Source organism: Phaethon lepturus, unplaced genomic scaffold (assembly GCF_000687285.1).
Source record: "Phaethon lepturus isolate BGI_N335 unplaced genomic scaffold, ASM68728v1 scaffold31170, whole genome shotgun sequence".
Classification (NCBI taxonomy): Eukaryota; Metazoa; Chordata; class Aves; order Phaethontiformes; family Phaethontidae; genus Phaethon; species Phaethon lepturus.
The window spans coordinates 14,759-24,874 of record NW_010513084.1 but is presented as its reverse complement, the minus strand read 5'-3'; the positions used below and the strand labels follow the sequence as shown (position 1 = coordinate 24,874).

The window sequence follows — 10,116 nt, the reverse complement described above, 5'->3', positions numbered from 1 at the left end:
CCAGCACCCCTAACCCTGGCTTTTGCTGTCGTGAGATGCAGATGCCTGCAGAGGGTACGGAGCACTGCACTGAACTCCCTGCAGGCAAGGTCTGGTCCAGGCATGGGCCACCATGAGAAGCAGCTTGAAGGTGGGGAGCGGTGGGCACCAGTGTTCTTGTCTCCTTGCTTCTGGGCTTGTAGCAGCCTGCATTGGTGGGCTCTGCTGCCTGCATTAACAAAGTTTTTTGTGCATGGGATGTAAGTAATAAATGGGTGAACCACAGTGTGACTAATTGCCTAACAGTCAGACTGCTACCTAGAAGATAATAAGAGCGAGTTTTCAGGATGTTTTGAGTGGGTATAATGAGAAGCTAACGTGTAGTATTTTTATTAGAAACTTCAGGGAGTGTATTTCAAAATGCCAGGGCACTAGATAAGCCGAACAATTAAAAATAAATGGCTTTGGAACTTGGCATTTTGATAGGCACAGATAATGAGGAGCGGATGCTTTTCTGACGAGAGCAGTACGATTTTGCTTGGGCTGGTAAGCAGCGATGGCTTTGAAAACTTCTAACTTGGCTTCTGCGAGAGTGAGGTTGGTGGGCACAGGGCTGGAAGCAGCCCCCCTCTCATTTAAAGGTTGGACAGAGACCTTTCCTCTCTTGATCTTATGGTAATAGAGCAAAGGAAGAAAATGCTAACCTTGATGGCTTAAAATTTGGAAGACAGAATAATTGAATAGTTCTAATTTTTGTTACTAATGTTTTGAAGATAATCTCCTAAGTTTGGGAGCTGGAGTCCATGATTTTTATGGTGACAATATTGTAAAAGTAATCCAAAAAGCTGTGTCATAGTTGAAAAAAAGCATTTCCTAAGCTCTAAACCCAAGTGTGCTCGGAGGAACAGACCCTGTAAGAGCAGCAGTGGCACCATCTGATGGGTTTTGTAATGCCACAGACAAAAGTAATTATGCTGCTTAGAAGAGCTTTTGCCTCCAGATAATGTTGTTAGAAACTTGCAGCGTAGTGTAAATCATAATGGAACAAATCTGGAGTCTGCTCTTATTGCTGCCAGGGGAAAATCTCTTGGATTTTGTTTCCTTGCTGCTCAATATATTGCAAACCTTTTCCAAGTTTGCAAATAAATATTACCTGCTGTTTGAAAAATGTCTCGTGGTTCATCTCACCAGTAGTGCCTGTGGCAGCCAGGCAGTTATTGCAAACAGTTCTTTCTCTCTTGGTGAGTTTTTTTGTGCGTCTTTCAGGAACACGGGCTGTTGCAATGAGTCTGAAGTTGTCTAATTTATTGGAGATATTAAAGAAGTATTGCCTTTAGTGCTCACTCACATGTCGATGCCTGTGGCTCCTTTCTCTGCTTCCTGGCAGTACCACGGCAATTGCCATGTCAGAAAATACTTTGTTGAGCTTACAGAAAGCAAAACTTTTGGCATTTCCTTGATGAACATTTGAATTCCCATCTGTGAACATGGGTGGGTTTTTTTTCGTGGCTGAGCATTTTTGGTTTTTAGGTGTATGGGATGTTTAGAGGTTTGGAAACCTTGGCCTGAAGGGGATACAGCTATTTTGTTAGCACCAGGTTAATTAACTGATGAATTTTTCACCATCTTGCCTGGAGATGCATGTTTTTTGCCTCAGAGTGGAAATGATTCTCGTGGGCTGAGGGGTCGCAGTACCTGGTTCTCTCCTGACATGATTTGTGTCCTGAGGAGTGCAGGGAGAGGGATTTGCATCAATAGGTCATGTCACAGGCAGTAAATGAGGTTTTACTGTTGGCAGGGAAGTGCCAGAGAGCAGGAAGAGCCAGGGCAGCTCAGCAGGTGAAGTCTGGCGGGGCCGGGGGCTCTCTGGCCCCCGCGGTTATTGCTGTGCCTTGCATAGAGTTTGGTGCCAGGTCCTGCGAGTAGGGACCCTCCATGGAAGGGGCCTGGGGAGCAAACCCGGGGAGAGCCATCGGAGCCTGAAAGAGGGACTTTGGCAAAGCCGCCGAGCTTTGGGAGCTGGTTCAGTTGCTGCTCTGGAGCAGTTGCGTCCATAGATGAGATTTATTGCGGGAGAAGGGGCACATTCACACCCAAAAAGGTGTTTAAAGTGCGTTTTTGTATCTAGAGCTGGTGAACAGGACAGGGAAGCACTGCGTGCGGCGTTGCAGCCTTCACCCTGGGGCGCTTCCAGCCTGGGGAAGGTGCAGTGAGTCACAGAACGCGTCATCATCTGCAGAGAGAGAAATCCAGCCTGATGCTAGTGATGCGTGTTGATCGCAAGGCAGGTCTCTGCTGCATGGAAATCAGTTTCGTGTTTGTTTTACAGCTGGGGATAGTCTGTGAGGATTTGCCACTCAGCCACAAGGTTGTGGAGGAGATGGCTTTTATGGGGAGGTAGCAACGTGATGGTCACGCTGCGACCTTGTCTAGGATCACTTGCCTGGCTATCTCCCAAAAAATAAAACAGGGCCTTGTCTTTACTAACTCTTGGCAGTGGAATAAAAGACGTGTTTGTAGTTCCTTTACTGTGAAGATGTGGTCAAGGTAAGGCCACATGTGGGGAGACAATTGCCCAGTTTTTAAGAAAAGAATCATTTGCAAAGGTGCAAATGGAAGTTGGGAGCATGGCTCCTGATGGGCAGTGGGAGCGGCTGTAGTGAGAGCTTCCCTGCTCGGAGAGCGTTATGGTTGCATGGCTTCTGTGCCTAGATGTCAAGAGACAGTAAAATCAATGTTCTGGGTGCAGTTTTAACCCCTTGGTGACCATGTGCTGGGCGTGACTGGATGTTACGCAATGTGGCACTTCCACCCCACTTTGTTCCCTTACAAAATGCACTATGGAAGGTGGGCTGCTAATGCAGCCGGTTTTGCTGTGCAGGTCCCTCCTCCTTGGTGTGCCTTTGCCCAAGAGGACTTGCGCGGTGTGCTGCGTGACGCACAGAGAAGGGCAGCTGTCCGTGCGGCGAGCTTGTGTCTGCAGCGAAACCGCAGCGGCACGGTAGCAGGGGCAGGCACGAAGCCCACGGCACAGCCTCGTGTCTGACCGCCACGGCGGATGCCGCTTTCCCCTCTGTGTGACAGCTCACACCTTCTCCCCGTGGCCGCGGTGGCGCAGGGAGGTGCTTCCATGTGGCTGCCACAATGGCTACTGTGCTGCTGGTTTTTGGTGAGCTGGCATGGGAGGGCAGAGGGAGGACAGACCTCCCTGTTCCTGGCAGCAGCACCTTTCCAGACACCTTCAGTTGCTTGTAAAGCTGCACCCGCTGAGCTCAGACCTGGGGTGCTGGATCAGGGCTGGGTGCTGTCTCTGTAGCTGCCCCAGCTCTGCAGGCGCTGTCGGATTTCGGCTCTCGCCTCTGGCTCGCCGGGGTCGCTCGCGCCGGCTCCTTGCGGTTTAGGCGACTGCATCACGCAATCTCTTAAATAAACCCATCAAGTCCCAGACTCGGCTGGAGCCTCCTGCAGCCAGGGAGAGCCAGCAGGTTAATCCGGAGCTCCTCCGGCCCCGGCACCGGCCCCTTTGAAGTAACTGCAGCTCAGGAAAGCTGGCGTTTTTACTAAGCAGCAGTCTTTTATTGTCTGAGCTGGGAACGCAGTGATTTCCTTCTCCTGCCAGTAATCCTCACTCAAGGCACTCTTACGCTCTTTTATAATTTTTTTTTTTTTTAATTGCCAGTCTGCAGTGGCCGTGCAGCTCCCCTTGGGCTGCGTTCTGGTGAGCTTTTGCACTTTGAAAGCAGCTTAGTCCTTCCCTCCTGGCTGCTGGAACAGAGCAGCAGTTCCTCTCCAGATGCTTCAGCGAGAGTCCTGCTGGAAAAATAAGTAATAGCCCATGCTTTTCAAATGGTGCCTGATGACTGTGCTCTAGAGTAGAGGTTCAGCTGTTTCACACATCCTTTGAGAGCCCTGAGAAACTGCCCCTGACAGAGGTAGTCAACAGATGTACAGTACCAGTGCACCAGGTATGATGCTTTGCTGATGGTGCTCCGGCTCATAACCTGCATACGGTCCCGTTGTTTTGCCTGGCCACGGTATGGTTCTTCCCATCCGTCCTCGGGTAGAGCACCGTGGTGCTGTGCAGTGCTACGTTGCTCCCAGGTTTTGTCCCTGTGCTGGCTGAAACGACTTTGGAGAGCAATTTGTGTGTGTGTTCAGTACCTTTAAGGTACCTGTGGATGAAATGTGCTTAAGAGCTACTCAGGCAGGACTGAGTTTCTGGCGTTGTGGTCTGCAGCAGCTTGGGCTGTCATCTCCCTGAGCCAGACTTGTGGAATGGGGCTCTTTAAGGTTTAGTGCATGCAAAAGTGGGGTGTGGTTTTTTTTCTGCTAATCACACAAGAAAATATTTTAAAACTAGATAAATAACCGTGCAGCATGGTCGAGTTCTGCTGTGTGTGCATAGCTACTGTAGGAGATTGTAAAACATGAGCTCCACTCTGCCTTGCAGTACCTTTGCCTGCTGGAAGTTGGGTGCAAGTCTGATGCTATGCTTTATCCGTGCCGTTAAGGTATTTACTCTGCTTCAGCTAGACCTGTGAACCAGCTGCCTTAAATTGCGGCTTTTGAAAATATCCTTGAAATAAAAAAAAAAAAGAAGTTGTCCTCCAGCTATAGGCGTTTCAATAATGCCTTGTTACGAGCAGGCCAGAGTTTACCAGCAGCAAATCCAGGCTGTGGGATTTTATGGGGGATCAGAAGCCCGTGCCGCTTCTGTAATGCGACGTCCCCTCCGTTTCCCCGCGAGGCTCGCTCGTGGGAGCACGGGGGACTGACCCGCAAAGCTTCCTGCTCTTTGAAGTGCTCGGAGTCTGGCCGTGGGTCATTGCTGCTGCTGGCAGCTGGGACTTTAATATTCTTGCAGCCGGCCCTTTGCAAGGAATGTTTCAGAAGAAGCAACTTCTTCTGAAGAAGCTAGGGGAGTTGGGTGTAAAGAGATTTTGGATGTGTGTAAGACTCTTTTTTTTACAAAGTTTTATTATTTCTTGCATCTATTAGTAGGGCAGCAGGAGGCTCCATGGGCTTTTATAGTCCCTGTTGCGCTCTCTAATGGATATCGCAAAGGCTCCAAGATGCATAAAATAGACACTCTTAGCCAGTTATTATGATAAAAATTATGTGGATGTCATGACCTTTAAAGCAGTGGGACTGTGTGTGCATGCTCTTCTGATACGCCACTGTTCTCGATTTCTTTCTGAAGCGTTTCTCGCCGTAGGAGGTTTGCATAGGAGCTTGGAATATTTTTCTAATCAATGGTCTCTTGGCTGTGATGATAACTTGCAAAGCACAGAGGAGCGAGAAAAGGGAAGAGGGATGACTTTTTCTAAGGGAACTAACAGAGAAGAGGTTAAAGGCAAATGGTGAGGCACAGCATGAAAATCCTGGCACCGTCTGCACTGCTGTCAAAAAAACACTGGTCCAAAAAGTTCTTTGTGCGCTTTGAGGCAAAACCTATTCTGGTGCTCTTGAGGATAAAGAAGGAAAAAAAAAAAAGTTTCATAATCCATGTGCCCTATTTAAAGAGACTTTGTTTTAAAACTTTTAATAACAGTGCAACCAGAATTTGCTCTGTTTGCATAGCCCACACATTTACCCTGCTCCGTGTCGGACGTGCCATTGTGCCAGGAGAGCTTTGCAATATTCTGTATGGGTGTGAAGAGTGGGTCCAGAGGAGGCCACAAAAAGGATCAGAAGGATGGAACACTTCTCCTATGAGGACAGGCTGGGAGAGTTGGGGTTGTTCAGCCCAGAGAAGAGAAGGCTCCAGGGAGACCTTATTGCAGCCTTCCAGTACTTCAAGGGGGCTGATAAGAAAGATGGGGACAGGCTTTTAGCAGGGCCTGTAGCAACAGGACAAGGGGTGATGGTTTTAAACTAAGAGGTAGATTCAAATTAGATCTAAGGAAGAAATTTTTCACAATGAGGGTGATGAAACCTGGCCCAGGTTGCCCTGAGAGGTGGGACATGCCCCATCCCTGGAAACATTCCAGGTCAGGCTGGACGGGGCTCTGAGTGACCTGCTCTAGTTGAAGATGTCCCTGCTCACTGCAGGGGGTTGGACTAGATGGCCTTTAAAGGTCCCTTCCAACCCAAACTGTTCTATGATTCTGTGCCCACTGTTGCGGAGAAGGAGGCATGGAGAGAGGGACTGTCCTTGCACCGCGGCATCCCTCAGTCTGTGGTGGTAAGAAGGATTGCTGTTGTATGGGAACGCAGATGGCTGCTTGGGGCTTGCTGGGGCAGTCCCGGTGAGGTGTCGGGAGCTGTGGACAAAATGCTTCAGTGGCAGGCCTGGGGGGTGTGCAGGCACCAGATGGGATGGAGATGCTGTTGGCAAAAGTATATGGGTAATTTCTGCTTTGACTGCTCCTTGCACCGTAGCTTTCTGCATGCTGGTGTGTGGGTCCCTGTCCTGCCAGGCGTGCCTGCCTAGGGTGCACCCGGGAAGAAACAAGTCCTGGAGATATGATGGTTTTAAAAGCTCTTGAGTAATGCGAGAGGTTATGCAGGGCGAGCAGCGAGGCCTGACGTTGCTTGTGATGGCGTTGATACTGAACCCCTGTGGAGAGGCGTCAGGCCATGCTCAGCTGCTTCCCAGCCTTAACAAATGGGAAAAATAACACTTACGGTTTTAAAAAATTAAACATTCCCTTTAATTATTTAATGTGAATAATTTTCATGCAAATTGATCCTGGATGTGTGTTTCCAGAGTGGCATATTTGAGAGCGATTACATCGCGGGGTGTCAGTGACCTGTGAACTGAGAGGCTGTTCACCATTTTTAGCATTTTATGAATAATACCCTGGAGGGTGGGACACAAGCTGGTAGAGAGAGCTGCCTGAAGAAAAAGAATTTAGTTTGCACTGGTGGCCTCCCCTTCTAATGCTTTACCTTGCAAATAAGTGTGTGTAGGTGTGTTGTCTTTACATACCTGGGTACGGGTGTTTTGGAAGGCTCCTGGTGTGGAGGGCTGTGATTAAGGGAATAACTGTGCAGTGACTGTGCTGCTGGAGTCTCTCCTGTTTGCCACGTGGAGGAGGTGTGGGCAGAAAGTCCTCAAGTCTTTGAAAGTGGAGAGGGGGAAAATGCACCCTGACTCTTCTTAGCAAATTGATGGTCTCCATGTAAAACTTCAGCTTCACGGGGCGGTTCTGCACAACCTGATGTGTGTGAGTGTGGGCCTGGCTGGGCACCCGCCGGTGGACACTGCATCACTGGCTCTCAGCATCGCTTTGGACCACAGAGCAGCTCATGTCCAGGGCAGATGAAACGTTGGATTTGCAGCTGAAGTGAGCCTGGTGCATTTGGGAAAGCTACAGCGCTGCAGGGGCTTTTCACATGGCTTTGAGGACACTTAGTGCAAGGCGGGTGCTGGGACTTGAGTCCAAATATCCTCTGTGATTAAGCTCCTGTAAATATTTTCCTTTTCATAATGGAATGTCAGCATTTAGTGTTTCTTGATTTTAAACACTGTACAGTTTGTCAAACATTTGCCTCTGCCTTAAATTAAGTCTTGAGATAGAATTCCTGTTAATTTCAAATCGATATGAAAGAGGGAGAGAAAGAAATTGCAGTCTAGCCCTTTTCTTGAATCAATATTTTCTTTAAAAGCTGAAATGTTAACTAGATCATAGTTTTTGCCATTTTGAAATGTGGCTTGTGTTTAAAGAATATATGCATTTCCTCTGAAAATCGCTGATGCTGGTAAGTTTTGCAGCAGGCGCGTGACCCAAAGCGGCCAGGGTAGGACCAGCATTTGCGGCAGTAATGCGGTACGGTGTTATCCTCCCTGTTCTTGAGCTCATCACCTCTTAATAACTTCTTTTTTTTTGTTTTGTTTTGTTTTGCAGAAGCCTTTGAAATTGTAGTACGGCATGCAAGAAACTTCACCAACAGCATGTTTAGGACCCACTACCAGAGCATGGGGCCCAGAACTCTTAAGTTTGTTGGAGAACTTTTTACTGATGTCTCACTGTACATATTGGGCTCTGACATAAGCGTAAATGACATGATAAATGAATTTTTTGACAGTTTATTCCCTTTGGTTTATTCTCACTTGATTAATCCCGGCTTCCCCGATCCTTCCGTGGAAATGACTGAATGCCTGCGGGCAGCCAGGAGAGACCTCAGAGTCTTTGGTAACTACCCGAAGACGATGATGACACAGGTGTCCAAGTCGCTGCAGGCCACGCGAGTCTTTCTGCAGGCACTCAACCTGGGGATCGAGGTGATAAATACTACTGACCACTTAAAATTCAGCAAGGACTGTGGACGGGCACTGCTAAAGATGTGGTACTGCTCGCACTGCCAGGGGCTCCTCCTGGCCAAGCCCTGTGCTGGCTACTGCGGCGTGGTGATGCAAGGATGCTTAGCGGGTGTCGCAGAGATCGATAACCACTGGCGAGAGTACATCGGGTCGCTGGAGGGGCTGACCAAAGGCATGCATGGCATCTATGACATGGAGCACGTCCTTCTGAACTTCTTCTCCTTGGTGCGGGATGCGATTGTCTACGTGCAGAAGAACGAAGGAAAGGTCTCGACAACTGTGAGTGGTTTTCTGCAGTTCCCCTAGCTCGCTACCACAGCAGGAGCTTGCTTGTGTACCACAAGCTCTACATGTTGAAACCACGCTATCCCTGTCCTCCAGCCAACAAACCCCAAATCCTCTGATTTCCAGCTCTTCCCTCCTTCTGCCCCCAATTCTCCGATTTTTTTAATTATTATTTAAAAAAAAACTCTTGGTAGCATTTGAAACTGGTGTTTGTGGGGTCTGGACTTCAGCTAAGGGCTTTGCCTTTTTTCAAGTTGGTCAGAACAGAAGGGTCTGGAGTCATCCTGGCATCAGCCTTGTAGCTGGGATGTGAGATCAGGAGCTGAGATGTCCCAGCATCTCCAGTACTCCCTGGGTGCTGTACTTGCCTTGGGTAGCTCTGAAAGGCTGGTCCTGTTCTCCAGGTGTCCCCTGTCTCCTTTTAGTTCATCACTAAAATGTACCTCCAAATAGAGGCCAAGCGGAGGCACGTACTGTGGCATCCCCTGCTTCCTGATTTACTAAAAGAGATCTGGTTTTCCTTCCTCTGGTAACTCATTCCAGTTTTGGGCATTTAATCCCAGGGATGAGGTTACTTCTTATTTATTAGGAGTGACCTGTCTCTTTAAAAACACATTGCGTGAGTTTTGGAGCCTGCCAAGAAACTGAGGCTTTCTTGTTCAGAAAATCCTGCTGCTCTGTTTAAATGCCAAGGACAAATGGACCACGGTAATATAATGCTTGTTTTGCAGAGAAGATTTTTCTTGAGACGCAATTGAGCTGCTCTGTGCAGGTAGGGTAGACGGGGGATGGGGGTGAAGGTGTGGGAATATTGTTATAGTTTGCTTAAAGCCAACGATGATTAAAATCTGCCACTGTTTCCCTGTTAGCTGCTTGTTCCTGTCATTCTTAACTCCTGTTTACAAAAGAACTGTGCTTATGTAGGTCACTGTAGTACTTGCACTGCAAGTAACGCTTATCTTTTCTGGGGACCATGAAAATGTATCAGCTTATGGATTTTGAGCTATATGGCATTCAGCCAGCAGCACTCTTCTGTGCTGTTTTTTGTGCCATCTTTGCTCAGTGATTGCCCAAGACATGCCACCACACGTATGCGGGTTGTGAAATAATGTGGTGGCACCCGGCTGGTTTCACACCCCCTGAGCAGTTTGGCACACGTAGTGCAAGCTCTCTTTGTTGCTTAGTAGGGACTTGGGGACCAAATGTCCAGTAAGTTGGATTACTCTTGTGTTGCGGTGACCAGGAGGAGGCTGTGGCTGAGGGCTGGGTTTTGGTGTTGGTCACCAGGGCAGATGGGTGCAGGCAGCACTCGTGAGCAGCACGTTAGGCTCCAGGGCATGGTGCAGCACACTGGCTTTCAAGCTGCTTGTTGAAGATTGCAATGCCATAGAAAGCCCCATTCTGCAGAAAAGGGGGCTGTTTTACAGCAGCCTTCCAAGTGTTTCTCATGTTCTCAGGACTGCAGGGAGGTTCCAGCTGACGAGGTCCAGGGGCAGCAGCTCTGCTAGTCATGACTTTTGCTGCTGTGGAGCCAGGGCAGGCTCTTCTCCCATCGGTCAGAACCTGTCAACCCTCTCTGGAACAGC

General features: G+C 48.7%; 1 protein-coding gene across 1 annotated transcript; it reads left to right on the top strand.

The window, feature by feature from the left end:
• Positions 1-7,829: 7,829 nt before the first annotated feature.
• On the top strand, positions 7,830-9,000 carry LOC104622452 (glypican-3-like; the record flags this gene model as incomplete). The annotated part of the gene is made up of 2 exons (XM_010289243.1): positions 7,830-8,524; positions 8,956-9,000. Coding segments are annotated over 2 exons (740 nt in total), but the record flags the coding sequence as incomplete, so codon positions are not given.
• Positions 9,001-10,116: the final 1,116 nt, after the last annotated feature.